The 19715-nt window shown below is 45.0% G+C and overlaps 2 protein-coding genes across 6 annotated transcripts; one reads left to right on the top strand and one right to left on the bottom strand.

Moving 5' to 3' along the window:
- Nucleotides 1–1328: 1328 nt before the first annotated feature.
- Nucleotides 1329–12780, bottom strand: ZDHHC16 (zinc finger DHHC-type palmitoyltransferase 16). Of its 5 annotated transcripts, none has more exons than XM_048506303.1 (11): nt 12586–12780; nt 8074–8326; nt 7265–7459; nt 6879–6970; nt 4305–4333; nt 3416–3549; nt 3196–3243; nt 2684–2772; nt 2373–2496; nt 2025–2095; nt 1329–1839 (listed from the first exon to the last, which is right to left on the bottom strand). In XM_048506303.1, exons 2-11 carry the CDS (start codon nt 8308–8310, stop codon nt 1725–1727), a joined length of 1134 nt encoding a protein of 377 aa, XP_048362260.1. In that variant the 5' UTR covers nt 8311–8326; nt 12586–12780; the 3' UTR covers nt 1329–1724. The 5 variants fall into 5 exon arrangements, with proteins under 5 accessions (XP_048362260.1, XP_048362262.1, XP_048362261.1 ...); XM_048506305.1 differs by having other exon boundaries at nt 2684–2769; nt 12586–12779; XM_048506304.1 differs by having other exon boundaries at nt 12634–12770.
- An 84-nt stretch (nt 12781–12864) lies between these two features.
- Nucleotides 12865–18289, top strand: EXOSC1 (exosome component 1). Its single transcript, XM_048506315.1, has 8 exons — nt 12865–13005; nt 14478–14593; nt 14789–14863; nt 15691–15779; nt 16621–16654; nt 17010–17060; nt 17167–17251; nt 17927–18289. The coding sequence occupies exons 1-8, from the start codon at nt 12978–12980 to the stop codon at nt 18031–18033; spliced, it is 585 nt and encodes a 194-aa protein (XP_048362272.1). The 5' UTR covers nt 12865–12977; the 3' UTR covers nt 18034–18289.
- Nucleotides 18290–19715: the final 1426 nt, after the last annotated feature.

The following is a 19715-nucleotide window of genomic DNA, read 5'->3' as shown; positions in this document are numbered from 1 at the left end:
TTACAGGAGCAAGGCGACACTAGTATTATATGATAGAACTGGCAATGGATACTGGTCTTCTGTGGCACTTTCCTGGATGAGTATCTTTTTGGCTAAATCTCTCAAACCTGCCAGTACTCTTCTGAGCAATAAACAAGCATGTCAAATCTAGTTTAAGGGAGGCAGGGTGATCCTGGATTTATATTTCAACTGCTAATTTGAATTTTATATTTGATATAAGAGGTGTTGGGTACACAGGACTACATTTCTTCTTCTTTGAAAAATAAAATAAATTCAAGAACATGGTAGAACTACTATAGAAGATTAGTGAAACTGCACCCGTGGTGCCAAAGTGGTGGTGCTATGTTAACAGTCCGCCGGTACTCCACCTCTGTAATAACATTCACAACATGTTGAATCGTGTCACTTCTTGTTTAAAGAGCTTAGGGTGCAGTTCAGGAGACGAGTCCTTGTCTGAAGACTTAAGGCTGCAGGTAGAGTAAACAATACTGATCTAACTCACGATTATTTGGTCTGTTTTATATAAATGTCAATTCTGATAAGAGAATGATGTGCTGACTAGAATGTCAGAAGTTTGCCTTGTTTAGTTGCCTGGAACGAGGCATGAAAGTTTGCCTTTGAAAGTACTTGGACTGTTTTCAGAATGTTCAGTATCTAACTGTCTGTGAGAGAAAGCATACAAGGTAGGAGAATGGAATCCTTGTTAGATAGCTGTTCCTGTCTAAAGCTTGTGACTCAATTAACAGGAAGATGCAAGTCCTCAAAATTATTCAACAATACTACAGTTATAGATGTAGGGTCATTAGGTAAGGAAGTTACATTTTGGGTACTACTTTTGGGCTAGGCAGGGCTACAACCCAGCTTCACATTTTTGAAGGTTTAATTTGCAGACCTGTTCAGTAAAGTTTCAGGTTCCCAAATTCCCTGACAGTCATGCATAGATCACTTCTGAAAGTCACAGCCTCCTGACTAGCTGTTGTATCTTATTGTGTATACAAGCAACTTGGGGAAAGAAAAGTGTTGTTCCTAGGTGTGCTGCTAGGGGATAGTGTCTCTTCCCAGCTAAAGAGGAAAAAAAACCCTAACAATGAAAAACCCATTGGACTAACATTGAACGAACTGCTGTATACAGTCCACAGCTGATAACTACCATTTTACTATCTGAGAAGTATTCATAGAAAGAAGCAGGCAGAGACCAGGTATCAGTCCTACAGGGCACATGTCAACACAGGTGTAAGAGGTAAAGCGAGACCCACCAGTTCCCTGAACAGCTTTTGCTCATTTGTTGCCACTCCCTTTTCCCTTTGAGACCAAGCTTGAAGTCATGGTGTATTAAAGTGGTTTTATTTCTAAATATCTTTAAAAATCCCTGTCTTCTTACAGGGAGAGCAGGAGGACCCCTGGAATGCCAGCTTCCTTGAGAGTAAGGGGAAAAGAAGAAGACCCCCATCATCAGGAATGCCAATATTTTACTTTAGGCAGGCTAGAAAGTGTGTGCTTAGACACCAAAGAGGGCCAGATACCCCTGTTGCCCTCACAGCTGCCTGCAGCTGGGACTTCCTCTGCTTTTCTCCCCTAACCACTGGGAGTAGGTCAGCGTAGAGCCAATGTGCACTTTGGGCAGCCATCTTCTAAGGGATAGAACTTTCTGCTATGTTTCTTCATGGAAGTCGGTTGCAGCCTACAGTCTTCATCACACTGGTATAATGTGCTCCAAGTCCAGTTCATATTGCCAGGAGGTCTGTCTTCTGTTCAGAAACACAAGGACTAGTATCCCAACTCAAGCCAGATCCCTTGGGTGGGTGGGTGGAGGGTAGCAAAACCCTGGTGACCCAATGCCTGCAAAAGAGAATGGGGCCTTCATTGAGAGTTAACTACAGGCAGACATACATGGGCTCATTTGTATATCCTAGACTGACAAAAGTAATTATGTTGCTACTGCTGAACTGAAGGAAGCAAGTAAAGGTACAACAAGGGTGATATAAAACCCGATTTCCAGATGTCTTCTTCCAATAGCACCTTACCTCTTTCTCTCAACACCTAGGAACACCTTCCAATTGCCCAAGGGACCATAGCTGTATGGATTTCGAAACACCTAGAAACAAGGAAGGTGGGTCAAAAAAATAGCATCTGAACAGCTGCTTCTAACTCAACCGCCCTCCTATTTAGCAAAGCAGCCACTGCTCAGAAAAGCCCTGGCTGACACCCCCCCGATAGCCAGACAGGTTGTGCAGCAACTCACACTGTGCACTTGGTATTAAAGGCGTGTGCCCTACCTAAAACTCCAGTCTGTTTTCAGCACACTAAAATAAATGCAAACAGAACAACATGAACTGAAGCCAGCTGAAAGTTCAGCCTTGCTCCTTCATCACCTTGCCCTTCTTCTGGAGCCGCTTTTTCTCTTTGCGGTTGATGTGCCTTTCAATGCTGGTCTCACCCCGGGTGATAAGGACAGCATGCCAGATCATGAGCGCTCCCAGGGCCAAGGCCACTGAACTGGGGAAGGAAAGAGGACCTTTGCAAAAACAGACTGATGCAGCCACAGTCAGACTCTATGCAAGAACCAAGAGTTTCAGGTCTGTCCTCTTGCAGAGAGCAGCTAAACAAGATGAATAATTCTGAAAGTGATTTAGGAGGGCCCTCCCCCAATGACCACTCACAACCAAAAGACCACATCACTTACCTGCAAAGGACCCAGGCATACACAACACTCTTGTGGAAAGCTCTTTGGCTGAAGGTGAAGTTAGGTGGTGGTGTCTGACCATAAGTCTGCTAAGTAAAAGAAATGTCACCTTATTCAGATACAAAACTCAGAGAATGTTGGAACCCAAACCAGCTAGACGTGGAAGGGGTTTTCTAGAATGGACGACAATACAGACTGCACACTAAACAGAAAGCGACTGAGGCAGGGACTGCAATGATCATGATTCAGAAACTGGACAGAGCAGAGATACCAGGGCATTGGACCTGCTTCCCTCCCATCATTTATTTTCAAATAGGGACAGAAACAACTGCTCTTTAGTGGGTGACATCTGGGGCTTTTGGACTGCCTTGTGGGATAGACGCCTTTCTGCCCTGTAAAGGGAATCTGACTTATTATACCCAATGTTCTAGATTCTTTTCTGGGAGGAAAGCAGGAACGTTATCTGCTCTGTCCTGTCTCCGACTTGAGCAGATGAGCAGCAGGAACCCCACCTTATTGGCTGTCACTGGGAGGCTCTCCTTGGCAAGAAGTTTCATTTTCTATCGGATGGAAAACAGGCTGCCAGTTATACACATTCATTTCTTGGCCTACTCATCGTAGCTGCATGTGGAGGCATCAGGACCAGAAATGAAGAGTCCCTTTCTCCCCACTGCCCCAGCAAACACTCCAGTTCCCATTTGCCTGAGACCCCAGCTCAGCCAGGAACCTCACCTCAATGGCAGCATAGGCCTCCCAGAACATGTCCCAACCGCTGACGCTGCTGTAGATGCAGCCCATGGTCATGAAGAGGCAGAAGGAGAAAAAGTAACGGTGGTTGAAGTGCCCAACACAGTTGTTCAGCCATGCTGGCCCCTTGGGGTTAAAGATCTATAACTGTAAGCAAAAAGCCAAACCTCCCAAAAGGGCAGCTGAGGACAACTGTGGTTATGGGCTCCCACCCACCTGTCCCTGCCATCCAGTTAGGCCTCCATCACTGATGTGGTGCAGTTGAAAGTGTTGGACTATGATCAGAGAGATCCAGATTTAAATACCTGCCCTGCCACAAAAGTTTGCTGGGCAACCTTAGGCAAGCTGGTCTCTCTCAGTGAAATCTACTTCATAGGGGTTTTGTGGCGAAGATAAAATGGAGAGGAATACAATGCAGTAAGCCTCTTCAGGGTATAAATTTCTAAATGAATAAATAAACACGTTCCACCTTACTTTGTAAAAGGAACGATTGCTTAACAGTATACTCTGACAGCTTCACGGAAGCCAAAATCAAGCAAGTCTGAAGGAATGCTCTGGGGTGGTGCTTTAACAGGAGAAGCGTCATAGGGGCGAAGCCAGATCTATTTAGTCTCTTAGGCTGAATGCTTCCTGTAGTACACACAATTAACTCTGTAGTTCTGCCGAAGATGTGCCTCCCACCACACCAACTCCTTCCTCTTTGATGGTTCAGAACACCCTCTTTGAAAGTGTTAGCCTCAGGAGACCCTGATATTCCCTTCACTGTGGTAAGGCACCTGTCTCTGGGGACGTGGCCCGGTTTCTCCTGGACTGTAAGACACTATCCCTCCCACGAAGTTCAAAGTATGAGCTTGTCAGTGAGATGGAAGGATACGACAGTGATGGTCCATCTTCAGTACACACCTGTGGGGGGAAGGTAGTACTGATTTTGAGTGCTGTTGCACTAAGGTTAGAAATGCCAAGACACAGAATATATCAAGCACAGTAGTACAGCGATATAGAGAAAGAAAAATGGGAGGGAAGATCAGCTGCTCTACAGACACAGCTTCATCATATACATTCAAGCAAGCTGAAGGTTTCCACTCGGCTAGGGCTGTTCATTGCCCCCAGTTTCCCCCCCCCCCCTTCCAGTTACCTTGGGGAATAGTACCTTAACTAAGAACACCCCTAAAGCTGGAATTGCAGGCATTTTGCAGATCTCTAAATATACAACATGCGTAGAATTTAGTATCTGGCACATAATTTGGACTTTGATGTTAACTTTCATTTAAAAATAATAATAAACGCAAATGTTAAAACTTTACAGCTGGTGGTAGTACTGCAGGCTTTCAAATTTGTGGATGATGCCTAAGGAAACCTAGAAGAGGCAAAGGAAAGTTGATCCACAATGCCAATAATAAATGAGCAAGGCTTCAATGCTCCATATAGTTCCTTCCCGGCCTGCCTTACAGCAAAATGCAAAATGCAATTTGTATAATGTATTCATGTCACAGAATTTTCCTTTATTCTACCCAATACCTTGCATCCCTGCAGAGTAGGGCAGCTCCTAAAACAAACTATGGATGTATCCAAAAGGATCACAACTGGAGTGGCACTCACAAGGCAGATTCCCCCTCTCCCTCTTGCCTGTGAAAAGCTATTCCTGGGAATGGGAGACCAGACCACCAGGAATAGTATGGGCTTTTGTGCACTTACTGCTTGTCTCAAGGCTGTTTGTTCATAGTGAGATTCTCCCATGGTTTTCTACTTACAGAATGGACTGGGCTGCAATAATGCAGTTCTCAGGTCCATTCAGCAGGGACAAGCTGGTCCATAACTACAGTTTTTATTTGCATGGAAGACATCTCTTACAACCATCAGCACTAGCCACAACTAGAATCTGAAACTAAGAGCTTCATGATCCATTGGGACTAAACTAAATCACACAGATACATATATACACAATAAAAGTACCACTTTAGCAGAGCCCTTTTGCCTACACTACTGAATTTTAAAAGAATTCTTTTATTCTTATCTAAAGTACTTTTGCCAGTCCAACAAAGACAAAAGTTTTAATCCTGCATGCCTTGTGGTTTTCCTGCAAAAACCCACCCCCTTTTCCCCCCTGGGATCCGATAATTCAATAGACCAGTCTCTTGCTCCAATGTCAGACCTGCAGCATTAAAAAAAATGAGGCTCTTCTGATCGTTCAGGAACAATGGCTTCAAGAACTGGAAGCACTGCTGTTGGGTGAGCTGGGAAAGGCAGGAAGAAGCAACAAAATCCAGATAAAGAATAATACTTCCTGTTTAGCTGTTTCGCTTCATGGAGAAAAGTGAAACAGGAAAGACTGCATTTTGCCAGCATTTGGAAACTGCACAGCTTCTCTGCTCTACCCTGTGGTGACTTCAGAAAAGGCAAAAATAATGAATGAAGGAAAGTCTATAGAGAAGGAAAGGTAAGCTGGCTGTAAGGCAGAACGCAAGTGCATAAATAGCCTTTGAAATGTGACATTGTAGTGGAAAGGGGAGAAGTAGCAAAAATTATCCTCTCTCTGGCATAAGTAGAAACACTCTTCAGCTCAGAGAATAGGGACAATGGATCCAACCATATTAACTGATGCTAACAATCAAAGGGGGGGGTGGGGGGTCAGATGGATCTGTAACTGCAATGTGACACATTGCCTAGTCACATTCTTACAGAGATCACAAAGTGCACGGACAATCCATTAAATGTGTCTACCCTACTTTAATTCTGAAGTATTCATAAAAATAGTTTTCAGTTCTGTATTGGAGGAAACTCAACTCTGTGGCCACAATTAAGCAGAGTATATTGACTAAAGGGAATATGTTGCTCTCATTGAGATGTTTTATTCTGATGCAAATTATTGGGGGAAAACTGAAGTATAAGACAGTGGAGAACATGCAAACCAAAAGGTTTTTAAAAATCCTCAGCAATGTATATCGAACACATAATTCTACAACAGATTTTAAAAAACATGCAGATACAATTGCACAAGACAAACCAGCCTAGCTATCAGCATGCTAATGGATGTTATTCAAGAACCCCAAATGGAGAACTAAGAGATGCAACCTTAAGATTCTCCTGGGAGAGGCTCAGTAGTACAGAATTTGTCCCAAGCTTTCTCCATATAAAAGAATCTCAGGTACTCTTGCTGGAAGAAACCTCTACCTTGAGGCTTTGAGGAGCCATTGCAGGTCCATTTGTTCATATCCATGGTTCAAATCTAGCTTATATGTTCAGTTGGTTTTCATATCTGTTTTTAATGTCCTTCTTTTAAAGCCAGCAGCTGCATTTTGCAAGGGATTTAAGGTCTGCATGTATTTCTTTGAAATATATTTTTACCAGTTGTTAGACGATAATTTATGCCCAAGCACAAAAATCACAACACACTACGGAAGTGAAAAGCACGAGGGTAACCTTGTTCTGACATAGGGAGAACACCCACCTGTTGCAGATGCTGCAGTGGTGGGTCCTGGCAGGCTTCGGGGCAATACATTTTCTGCAGATGGAGACAGCAGCGATGTCGCTCTTTGGCTGCTACAGGAAGGAAACAAGAGGGGCTCTTACCCTTCTCTTGCAAGAATGCTGCCACCAAATGCTAACTCAGAACAAGCTGGCATCAAAAACACTTAAATATGGGCCTTCCGGAGTTCCACGCAAGGGCAGCTCCAGGATAGCCTTTGCCTTTTGCTGTTGGCATGAAATGATGGGGAATCCTACCAAGGAGATTTGCTTCAAATACCAGCCTAAAAAAAACCACAACAACCCGGAAGAATCAAACTCCTGCACCCCCTGCTGAAAGAAGGATATATACTGAGGCCTCTGACCTACCTGTGGTGGGCAACCAGGCTGAGTAGTGATGGCCATGTAGTAGTGGAAGACGATCATGACAAGGTTCCAATGGCCATAGATGACGTGCCAGAAGACCCAGGGAAGAGGGTAAGTCCGCAGAATGAGTGGCAAGAGGCAGAAATACACAATGCACACCACTGAGCCAGTCAGAATGATGACCAATGCAACAAACACCTGTTAGAAGGATCAGGGAAGGGACTGGATCACTAGCACAGTACTAGTGGAAAATCAATAAAGCCTGCATGGACCCCCCGTTAATTCCAAGAGAACAATTCTGAGGAGCAGATAAAGGATTATGTGAATCAATCCCATTCCCACATCTGTTATCTCCCCCTTGCTCAGGGGTAGGGAACCTGCGGCTCTCCAGATGTTCAGGAACTACAATTCCCATCAGCCTCTGTCAGCATGGCCAATTGGCCATGCTGGTAGGGGCTGATGGGAATTGTAGTTCCTGAACATCTGGAGAGCCGCAGGTTCCCTACCCCTGCCCTTGCTTGACAGGGAGGGTTTTAACTCAGAGGGAAAACATCTGCTTTGAATACAGGAGGTCACAGATTCAATCCCAAGCATCTCCCGTTAAGGGACTCCAGGTCATGGGTGCTATGAAAAACATCAGTCTGAGACCCTGGAGAACTGCTGCCAGTTAGACAATGCTGACCTTGATAGTCTAGAACAGCTAGTGTTTGAAGAAGTCACTCAAAACGGCTGAGGGCAACATCTCCAAAGGTCAGAGCTGAAACTGCTTTGAGAGGACTTTAGGCTCCACTCTTCTTCCTAAGGGTACTCACCACTCCAAACCAACGGGTGATGTGATCCACCAGCCAGTAGACAGGCTCAAAGAGAGCATCAAGGGCAGTGTCGCTGTCAGTGAAGGAGTTGTACAGCAGAGAGCGCAGGCACAGACGTCCATATAGCCATAGCTGCCGCACCTTTTGGGTTGGCCAGGACCGGTGGCGCTGACCTATTCGCAGGCACCTCAGTAAGAGGCGCATTACAGCAGAGAATATCCACCGACGGGTCCTCATTCCTGCCACTCAAATCCTGGGGAAAGAGGGAGGCAGTCGCATCAACCTCACCCTCTTTGTAACCAAGACTTTCAGAGTGTGAGCAAAGGCTTGAAGTCTGGCATCCAGGTGCCTGTGCTGGACTTAATTCTTCGGCATTATGACAATAAAAAGCAGCTTAGTGTTGCAGGAGTGAGGAACAGTCACTGCCAATCTAAAATAGTGCTCTAGGTATGAATTTGCAAACATCCCTGTCTACCTCCCAAAATGGAACAGCAAATACTACGTGACCACATACAGATTAAGTTCAAGAGGGAGGGGTTTTTCCAGCCCTTCTGTGCCAAAGGGGCATATTTAAGCAGAGTAAATTCTGGGATCCTTCTCCAAATGTCATTGGGTTGGATCCTATAGAACATTTCTGCCAATAATACAGTACAAGGAGCCTTGTACTAACAGAAGACCCTCTTACAGTGGAGGGAAATGTCACCGTTATTTGGAAAACATTCTGTAGGACCCAACCTGTTGCGTTAACTAGAGACAAACATGGCAAAGAAAAATGACAGAGGAAACCAAAGATATAGACAGTACTCAGGCACTAAGCCCCCAGACCTGTTAGCAATCTCCAGTGTGGGGGAGAAGAGGTAAATTAGTGTCAATGACAAAGTCTCACCCAGAATAGATATTGTGTTACAGAGGTGTGTGCTTACTGGGTTCAGATGGCCATCACATAGGGAAAGGCCTAAATCCTTACTCCCATCCCTTCCTGTTCATTTTCATTATTGCAAAATATCTGCAGGTTGGGGAATGGAGCAAACAAGGAGGGGGCAAACAATCAAGAGTTCCAAAATCCAGCCACATATTGGGGGTGGGGGTGGGGGTACAGCCTTGGTTCCTTTTCCTAAATAGAACAATTATCCCAATTAAAATAGTCTTTTGCACTTGATACAGCCAAAAAGACTCACAAAAAACCCCAAGGGGTTGAAAGAATGATGGTGCTTACCTGTTTGCATGAACTCTGATGCTGAGCTGCAACTAATCTAAGAGCAAGAAGGAACCTGAGCTAGACCAGCTCTGGAGAAAACTGATCTTGGTCAATTAATATTAACCAACAGATGTGATCTTGTGAACCTCACGGGGTGGTGGCCTTAAGCAATGAGCAACCCAGCAAGGGGTGACAGGCAGGAACAGCACAAAGGGACCAAGGCAGGCAAGAAAGAATGGAGCACCTTACAAGCTTAGCGTAGCCCTGCAGCACACTCAATTTCCAGATTCCATTCAGTCTTATTAGGACAGGAGCTTGCACACCACCCACCCACCCCCAACACCACCTGCTAATTCAAATCCTTGATTTGCAATATCACATTTCAAGAGGAATTCTGAAGTTGTTCCAGCCATAGTAAAACATGTTCTTGTGATCATGGACATAAGTAAGGGGGGGTTCTCGGGTTTGAAAAAAAAAACCCCATTTATGTCCGAAGCTCCGCCCCTCCGTTTGTGGGTTTTAAATTTTTTTTAGTGCTTTTTCGGTTTTTGGCCTGCAGGTGGCGTATTGTTTGGGCTAGCAGCACCAAACTTTCAGGGATTGTTTGGGGGACTCTCCTGATGATACTACCTGGGTTTGGTAAGGTTTGGTTCAGGGGGTCCAAAGTTATGGACTCCCAAAGGGGGTGCCCCCATCCTCCATTGTTTCCAATAGGAGCTAATAGAAGATGGGGGCTACACCTTTGAGGGTCCATAACTTTGGACCCCCTGAACCAAACTTTACCAAACCTGGGGTGTATTATCAGGAGAGTCTCTTATTAATACCACCCAGGTTTTGTGAAGTTTGGTCCAGGGGGTCCAAAGCTATGGATTCCCAAAGGGAGTGCCCCATCCTCCATTGTTTTCAATGGGAGCTAATAGAAGATTAAGGCTACATCTTTGAGGGTCCATAACTTGGGACAACCTGAACCAAATTTCACCAAACCTGGGATGTACTATCAAGATAGTCTCTTATTGATACCACCCAGGTTTTGTGAAGTTTGGTGCAGGGAGTCCAAAGCTATGGACTCCCAAAGGGGGTGCCCCCATCCCCCATTGTTTCCAATGGGAGCTAATAGGAGATGGGGACTACACCCTTGAGGGTCCATAACTTTGGACCCCCTGAACCAAACTTCACCAAACCTGGGTGGTATCATTAGGAGAGACTCCTAAAGATACTCTGAAAGTTTGGTGATTCTAGCTTAACAATTGCACCCCTGACAGCAGGCACCCCAAAATTTCCCCAGATACTCCTTTTAAATCCACCCCCTTCGGCATGGATTTAAAGGGAGAATCTGAGGTTCTCAGTTTAGAAGAAGAAGAAGAGTTTGGATTTATATCCCCCCTTTCTCTCCTGTAAGAGACTCAAAGGGGCTTTCAGTCTCCTTGCCCTTGCTCCCTCACAACAAGCACCCTGTAGGTGGGGCTGAGAGAGCTCCGAAAAGCTGTGACTAGCCCAAGGTCACCCAGCTGGCATGTGTGGGAGTGCACAGGCTAATCTGAATTCCCCAGATAAGCCTCCACAGCTCAAGCGGCAGAGCAGGGAATCAAACCCGGTTCCTCCAGATTAGAATGCACCTGCTCTTAACCACTACGCCACATTGAAAGTGATGCTATTTCAGGGTGGGGGATAATCCACCCCAAAACAGCATCACTTTCAACGTTGTTTAACTAGGGACCCCAGATTCTCCCTTTAAGGTGGATTTAAAAGGAGAATTTGGGCTCTCAAGTTTAAACACCATTGAAAGTGATGCTGTTTGGGGGTGGATTCCAGCATCACAACGGCTGCCCAGGTGGGGGGGGGGGGGCAAAACTCAGATTTTTGCACTGGGCTCCATTTTCCCTCTATGCCTCTGCCCAGAGGGGAGGGGCAGGGCAGGGCAGGGGAGTCTACCATCCCCGACCTGAGAGAGCTGCTTTTATAAGCGCTAGGGCAGGGGCGGAGCTTGGGAAGGCGTGGCCATGCCCTAGGGGCGGGTGGGTGTGTGGCCACACCCCCGAGCCCCCCCATAAAAACTCTATACCTATGTCCCTGCTTGTGATATCAAAAGGAAGTATACTTTTCATTAGTCTGTCAACTCAAACCTAACAGTTTTCATTGGTTCATCTTAAGGACAAATAATCCGAAAGAAGACCAAGAGATTCTGCAGGCAATTAAATCACCAGAATGGCATGTAGTAGCAATGTACAAAGTTAAGCTGGGAAGGACTAATGAAAAACCTCCAGTACATTCACACCTTATTGGAAGAAAGGGGTCAGTGTGGAGCTGTACTGGTTTGGAGCCTGATAATTTTCAAATTACAGAAACTCCAATAGATTTTGGCTGTTTGTGGTGAAAATCCTGTATGGGCAATACACCAGGCCCTGCCCCCCAAATTTCACCATAAAATAGGAGAGTATCTTACATTAACACCAATAATTATGCACTCACTTTCTTACAGCAGAATATCCTGAAGCACAGTTTCAGAGCTCAGGCTCACATGGAGCTGAACACTGAGCATCCAACCCCACTAGCCTGTTCATACAGAAATTATAGTACAACCAGGCATTGTTGTTGAGAGCAACTAACTCGTCCAACCTTTTCTCTGCCAGCTGGGCAGAGTTGGCATCATTCCTAGGCACAGATTACGGGTATTTTTTTAAAAAAACCCAGCATCATCCTTCTAGCAGATGGCAGCGCAGAAAATCTTCACCAGGGCAAGAGCATTAATAAAAGAGAGGCTCTTCAGACCTGCGAAGATGAAAATCAGAATGCACTTTGTAGTAGGAGATCTCGCCCCTGGAGGATATTTTAGTTACAATATTCTCTATAAAAGCAAGGTCAGCCCATGTTGTAATTCCACCCCAGCTTCCCTATTCTGATTCGTGGGCATGGCAACCCGGATAGCATGGGGGTGGAGGGGGTGGAGAGACGCGGCAAATCCTTCACCAACCTTTGCAGAGGCTTGTGAGAACTGGAGAAAGTGTGTCTATAAACCCAGAAGCACCGTAGCTTTGCACTGAAAGGAGGTCCATTGAAACACGGACGCTGAAGGCATAGTCAAGGAAGAGCAGAATAAGCTCGGCAACTTCCGCGGGAGCGAAAAGGACCGACCTCCAGTTGTATTCCACAACACATCACACAACAACATCCACACAAATGTTAAAAGAAGAGGAGGGGGCGACAGCACGGTCTTAACAACAGACTGTGCCGCTACCAGCAATGGAGAAAGGGAGTACCGCGGGTGGGGAGAAAGACGGTCTCTTCCAAAGCATGCCGGGCTTTAGGCAACCTACCCGAGCATGCAGCGTAGGGAACCAGCGTGAGAAGGACCCCTCTCTCACCTGGTGCCTCCATTCCTGGGATGAGAAGACGGACCACTCTCCAGTCACCGCATCCTCCCAAATCGCTCTCCTCCCGGTCGCCTTTACCGAAGCCTCAACGCGCATGCACGCCCCCAGACGGAACTACAAATCCCATCAAGTATAGCTCGACCCCGGTCACACTTTTTCCCCTCTAGCAGTACTTTTCTCTGTGTCAATTGACTCCAACCAACCCGAAAGCGTGCGGGGGCGATCATGTGACAACAGGAGTAGCGAATGATGTGGTTGCAGACGGCTGCCCCGGGGAGGAAGTCGGCGTTGCAGCCTCGGATTCCGTCGTCCCTGGCAGCTGCGGCGGCGGCAGCATGGCCCCGGCGCGGTACTGTGTTCCTGGTGGGTGAATGGCGACTGGGGGGTGCGGGGAGGTTGAGCTATGCAGATGAGACATTCAAGCTCCCTGTTCACTGTGTGTGAAGGAACACTGCCTTGAATTTGTGAATGGCTCATCACTGTGGCCTTAGATCCTTCCAGTGAAATTATTTTAAAGGAGAACAGTAACCTTTAGAATGGCTACAATATGTCCTGGGAGGTAATATGTTCCACCACGTGTTTCTGAACTTCATTAGTATGGCTGTGATATTGCATGAATGTTTGTGGGGGTAAAACTGCCATCTAGGTTTGCTGCTTGTTTTGGTTCCTACATTTGAGTTTCTGTCACACAGTCTGTAGTTCTTGATGAGAAGCTGTTTTGAATCAGCAAGGAAAGCTCTGCCACCCAAAGGCCTATGAGAGAGAATATTGTTATCCAGGATGATGCCCTGGACTGGTTTAAGTTGTGAGCTGTAGGTGACAATAATTGCTGTGCCAATTATTTCTCCTTTGGGCCTGTAGCATAGTAGGCTAGTTCTGGGAACAGTCTGGCTTTGCTTTACTTTATTGAATAGGTATCGTGAATGTGTGGTGCAAATTCCTGTTTGATGGTTGGAGTGAATAGGATTGTAATACAGTCCTTAGCTATAGACAACAGATTATTTTTTCTTTTAGAAACATGTAGTCACACATGATAGACAGTGAAATTTCAATATAAAGTAGTGCTTATGTGTCATCTGTATAGTTGTATAAGGATTGCAAAGAAAAAATGTACCTATTGAATGGAATGATTCTTGCTCAAGTTGGTAGAGTGAAAGTTGTTGGAAGTCCTGATGAAATCACTTGATATCTTGTTCAGGAGCTGCTCTGGCTTCTCCCATAGATGGTGGGTGTGATCCTTCTTCCTCTACCTCTTCCCTCCTGAGACCTCAGAGGAGGAAGATCAGCAAAAGATCAATTAAGGGAGTATAGATGCTTTTGGACATTTTCTTAGTAATGAGAAGTCTTTCCTTGTCTGGAGTGTGAGAAATGGCACTTTACAAACATCTTCCTCTGATGTATTTGAACATGTACACTAACTCAAGTGTGTAACAGACTTCCCTCTGTGATACACCTCTGAAGAAGGCAGCCACAGATGCAGGCGAAATGTTAGGAACAAGATCTGTCAGACCATGGCCACACAGCCCGGAAAACCCACAACAACCAACTAACTCCACTGTACCCTTCCTAGGTTTAAGATACTCAGGCTGGTCCTGCTTCCACTACGGCACCATCTTTACCTGTTTCATTTATTGTAGCCTTAGTTTATGAAGTCATACAAACTGGGTGAGGAACACTGGATTGGCCAGACTTCACAATGCTGCTGCTGCTGATTTTTCTAACACATTAAAACATTTTGCCAGGTACTATGTGGAAGGGCCTGGGCACACAGGCTATCTCAGGCAGGCAGACTTGGGGCCTTAGCACTGACTTCACCTTTATATTGTATTCCACAGGTGAGAGACTCTGCAGCCTAGAGGAAGGAACCCCTGGCAGTGGTACCTACACCCGTCATGGCTCTATATTTTCCTCTTTGGCAGGTTGTTTCATTAAGAAAAGTGAGAATGGCATGGTAAATATAAAGCAAATTGGTAGCAGTTGGGTTGGATATGCTACATGGTTTGATGATGTCAGTGAGACAATAATCAGTGTGTGATCTTCTGGAAATCCAGAGGAGATCAAAGACGCAGTTGGCTTATTGTGCCAGCAGACAGCCTGATTCAGTGCAACCAGGGGATGATATACCAGTTTTCTGTGCTTTTCGCAGCTGCCAGTGGTCTGTGTAATGAGGGATGCAGATTCTCAACTTCTACCTGATGTGGGAGCCACAGTGACATGCAAGGTAATCCTGGCAGATCTTGCGGGACAAAATAGAATTGTTCTTAACTTGGTTACTGATGAGCCAAGAAGTAAACAGGCTATACCTTGTCTCAATGAAAGATAGAAACTCAATGCTGAATTAATCTGCAGCCATTTCCTAGACCTTCTGTGCAGTTGAATGCACCTCTGTGGTCCTAGTGCCTGCCCAGTTCAGTCCCCCGCCCGCACCATCCCGATTCTGCAGTAGCATTTAAAAAGCTATTTTAAGCTCTGCTTGTGTCAAAACCTTTATTCTATGCACCATTAAACTTGTTACTTTTTTAAAGGAGCATTTTTAATACATCCGAAGACTATTTGTAGTACTTGCTTTTTTCTTATAACTGTACCCATCGTTTTATGTCAGCTTCAGCTTTTGAAATGCTAACAGAAAATCAGGACTTTTTTGAATTGCGAGAGGATGTGATGTTCACTTCCGCTACACCACACACGGCCGCATTTTTATCTTTCATTGAGACCAGGTATAGGCTCATAAATCTTGAGGGCTGCAAACCTGATTGCTGCATATGGGCAGTGTTGTCTCCTTTGTTGTATTCTATTCCTACAAAGCCTTTCAGACTATTTTCATGAGCTCCTGAGTTCCTTCTCCGATAGGCTGAGTGGGTCTTGGCAGACATCCGTCCTCAGGATATAGGGAGTGGGAACAGGAAGAAGTGGAAATAAGGCGGTAAGCAGTGAGATAGGGCACACTGGCATGTCTTCCTTCTACAGAGTCATGTCCTGAGTTGATTATTTTGGATTTACTTAATCTGAAATTCATAGTGAACAGCCTTCCTCCCACCTTCTTTCCAGGTTTGCAGCATTAATTCACGTTTTGCAAAGGTACACATCTTGTACGTCAGTTCTACACCACTGAAATCCCCATTCCGTGGAACAATACGGTAGGAAGAGCTATTGACAAGGGAGAATTTGGTCTCATCTTCTATAAATGCCATATTTAATTCTCATTGTTTGCATTTGAGTGCTGGTGAACATTAAGGAATCAGTGATTTTTTATTTTAAGTATGTGCCGGCTGTTAATAGTTTACTTCAGGAGTTCCTAAAATTGCTGAACCTGTAGGCATTTTTGACATTTTGAAAACAGAAGATTCCAGCCCAAAATGGCTGCCTTGAAGGCTAGGGTCTATGACAGAATTTTGAGAGGCCCCAACCCAAGCATCCTGCTATGATGGAAACAGGCAATGGCGTAGGAGGTTAAGAGCTCGTGTATCTAATCTGGAGGAACCGGGTTTGATTCCCAGCTCTGCCGCCTGAGCTGTGGAGGCTGATCTGGGGAATTCAGATTAGCCTGGGCACTCCCACACACGCCAGCTGGGTGACCTTGGGCTAGTCACAGCTTCTCGGAGCTCTCTCAGCCCCACCTACCTCACAGGGTGTTTGTTGTGAGGGGGGAAGGGCAAGGAGATTGTCAGCCCCTTTGAGTCTCCTGCAGGAGAGAAAGGGGGGATATAAATCCAAACTCTTCTTCTTCTTCTTCTTCTGCCACACTTCCTGCTAGGACTGGCCCTTTGTTCTGGAGAAGAAAAAAATGGGTGCCCGCAAAGGAGGGCAGCATGTTGCCCATGCACACCACATCAGGGATTACTGGTTTACTTATTACAGAGCAAGTTTGACAGATAACTGTTATGCTAAAGCAAGCTAATCACATTACACTCAGTTCACTTATAGAGTTGTACAGCAAAGGGCACCGCAAGGATAAGGTCTCAATGTCTCTCTTTACAGGAGAGAAGATATCCGAGCTACAGAGAAAGACAAGGTCAGTGGAATAAGCATCTCAGTTTACAGGATGTGATGAGCACACCAATGCTGACAGAGTCTTGTGGGTGCTAATACATGCTTTATTAATCTATTAAAACTAACCCCCCCCCCTTTACCCTGAATGATTTTTGAAGTTTGGATAATTTCTTAATAAAAACCCAAATCCTGTGGAATAAGCCATTCAGGTGTGCTTCTCTTGAAAGTATCCTAGCAAAGATCACATGAATGTATTTGAAATGTTTCTTCATGTACAGTATAGCCTTGCTTCTGTTTACTTTTTTTGTAACATCAGCTCCTTGAAGTAGTTGTGAAACTTCGTTTACTTTCTGTCTTTTTTCCCCACACACTGGCAGGTGGAGGTTTACAAGAGTTTCCGCCCAGGTGACATCGTTCTGGCCAAAGTTGTATCCTTTTTCTGTTATTTCTTAAGTGCACAGATAAGGAATGTATAAGTCTTAGCTGGAGTGGAAACTTTAAAGTAATTTTCTTTAACCTACCCTGTGGAACTAGATCTCATTGGGGGATGTACAATCCAACTACCTGCTGACCACAGCAGAGAATGAGCTGGGTGTAGTGGTGGCTCATAGTGAAGCAGGTAAGAACATTTTCATTCTAAGTAAATAGCGAAAAATATTGCACTTGGTGGCATCTTCCAGGTCACAACTTTTCGAACTTATGGCTAAGGAGAAAGTACTGTGTGCCCCAATAACATGAAAATAGCATTGATAGGAAGAGCAGAATAATATGAAGTGCAAAGAAGAAACTTCCCTTCTGATAATGAGACAGAGCATTGTTTTGAGAGCCTGTCAGAAGCAAAAACAGCCAGATTTCCTCCAAGGTAGCATGAGCTGTGGAAGGAATTGGTCACAGGACATATTCAATGGTAGAAGACTCTTGCTTTTGCAGGAGAGGTATATATGAGAGCCAGCATGGTATAGTGGTTAAGAGCAGGTGGATTCTAATCTGGAGAACCGGGTTTGATTCCCCACTCCTCCACCAGAGTGGCAGAGGCTTACCTGGTGAACCAGATGTGTTTCCGTACTCCTACATTTCTGCTGGATGACCTTGGGCTAGTCACAGTCCTTCGGAACTCTCTCAGTCCCACCTACCTCACAAAGTATCTGTTGTGGGGAGAATTAAGGAAAATGAGCTTGTAAGCCACCTTGAGTCTCCTTACAGGAGAGAAAGGTAGGATATAAATCTAAACTCCTTTTTTCTATTACAAACCTATTATGAACTGGATAGTTACTGACTCTTGTTCGTATCTCAGGAGTACAGATGGTGCCAATCAGCTGGTGTGAAATGCAGTGCCCCAGTACACATGCCAAAGAACTGCGCAAAGTAGCCCGGGTGCAGCCTCAGTTTCTACAGACCTAAATGGTACATACCCCAAGAGGTACAACAGGTACTGAGAAGACTTTTAACTCAGGATGGAGAGATGAAGGACACTAAAAAGAAAAAGAGTCCACTGAGCTACTGCAGTTTTCTAAGAAAGAACTAAGCCCCAGGAACCCTGTGTTCATTTTTGCCTTTGGAATGGCCTGGGGAAAAAAGAATCTTAATTACTTCTCTTTCCTCCATTTTTTGTCCCAATTGTATTATTTTATAAGTCAATAAACTCTTCCCAACTATGTCTATGCTTTCTTGGCTGAAATTTTATGGCCTTAGTAATTCCTGGAAGCATAGCAATGTAAAGAGATATGGCTGCTTATGTATGTCTTTCCTTTAGCTGTAAATGTTTTATCTCAGGAAATATATGAAGATCTCTCCAAAAGTTCAGCACAGGTACTCTAGGGTCCATTACACATGGAATGCTTACCTTGGGACTATTCTCTGTGCAGTGGGCTCTTCTTGCATTTTCTGTTTACACATGAAGAGGCACTCCTTCCTTTCCCCAGAGTTTTTCTGCCAGAGCTCTCCAGGCCTGGTTCTCTTAACTCTGGCCATCAAGTGATGGCCAGAAAGTGAGGAAACAGGTCCATACAAGAAATCTTGCTGCAACAGACATCACGCAGCAAGCACATTGTGCCTAATCAGCCTAGCCTTTCAACTTGGGTTATAATGTTCAGAATCTTTGTTGTAATTCCAATTTCCTACTGCAGTTGTTCCTGGACCAGAATTGCATCCGAGAAAATCAGCCAAGGAAGGTAGTAGCTGACTGTTTGCATAGTTTTCCAAAGGTTTGATGTTGGGCAAGACTGTCTGACAGGTTCTGTCTCTAGATCTGGATAACAGTGGAGGCTTTGGAACTGATATCTGTGAACTCTCCTAGGACCTTGATTCCCAGGCGTAACAGGAGAATCACCTGTCTGTACTACCTTCAATGACTTGCTCATCAAGTGAGGAGTCTAACTCTTCTACTGTGTTTTCATGGTATCAAGCAGGTGCATGAAATCTTCCTGTGGAGACAATGACCCTTCAGTCTACTGTGCTGGAATGTTGTCTGTAAACAAGATAACCCAAGGAGTCATTCTGGGAGAACTTGATCTTGTCTCTTGAGATTCCCATGTGAAGCACTGAGCAGGATAGTGTCTCCAAAGAGCTGCTGCATGTGATTGCCCTAGACACCTGCAGTATTAGGGCCTGCTACGCCATGCTTGTGCAGTGAGTGGATTATTGGGTGGTAGGGGTACAGCCTGCTTGGGAATAGAGCTAATGTGGGATGATTAGGAAGCCATCACAGGAACTGCCCCAATTTTCCTTATTTGCATTTCACATTCAGTGACAGTTCAGTCAGCTACTTTGTCACTCTATTGTAATACTTGCGATAGATTTTCATTAGCAGCAGAGAGGGGGGCAAAGCTTATGGCATTTATTACTGTGCTGGATCTTCGCTACCTTATATTACTCATGGAGAAGGGAAATATATTACTCATGGAGGAGCTTTGCCACATCACCAAGGAAAGAGAATGGACTGATACATTACCAGCTCATTAGCACTTTTCAACTAATACCAGTTTCCTGCATTCCAGATTGAGGAGGGGTTATATGAGATTATTTGGATATTAACTCGACAGAGGCATATTCAATTATTCTAAATTACTCTGTTACACAACTGC

Source organism: Sphaerodactylus townsendi, linkage group LG08 (assembly GCF_021028975.2).
Source record: "Sphaerodactylus townsendi isolate TG3544 linkage group LG08, MPM_Stown_v2.3, whole genome shotgun sequence".
Lineage (NCBI taxonomy): Eukaryota > Metazoa > Chordata > Lepidosauria > Squamata > Sphaerodactylidae > Sphaerodactylus > Sphaerodactylus townsendi.
This window is presented reverse-complemented; position numbering and strand designations above follow the sequence as displayed.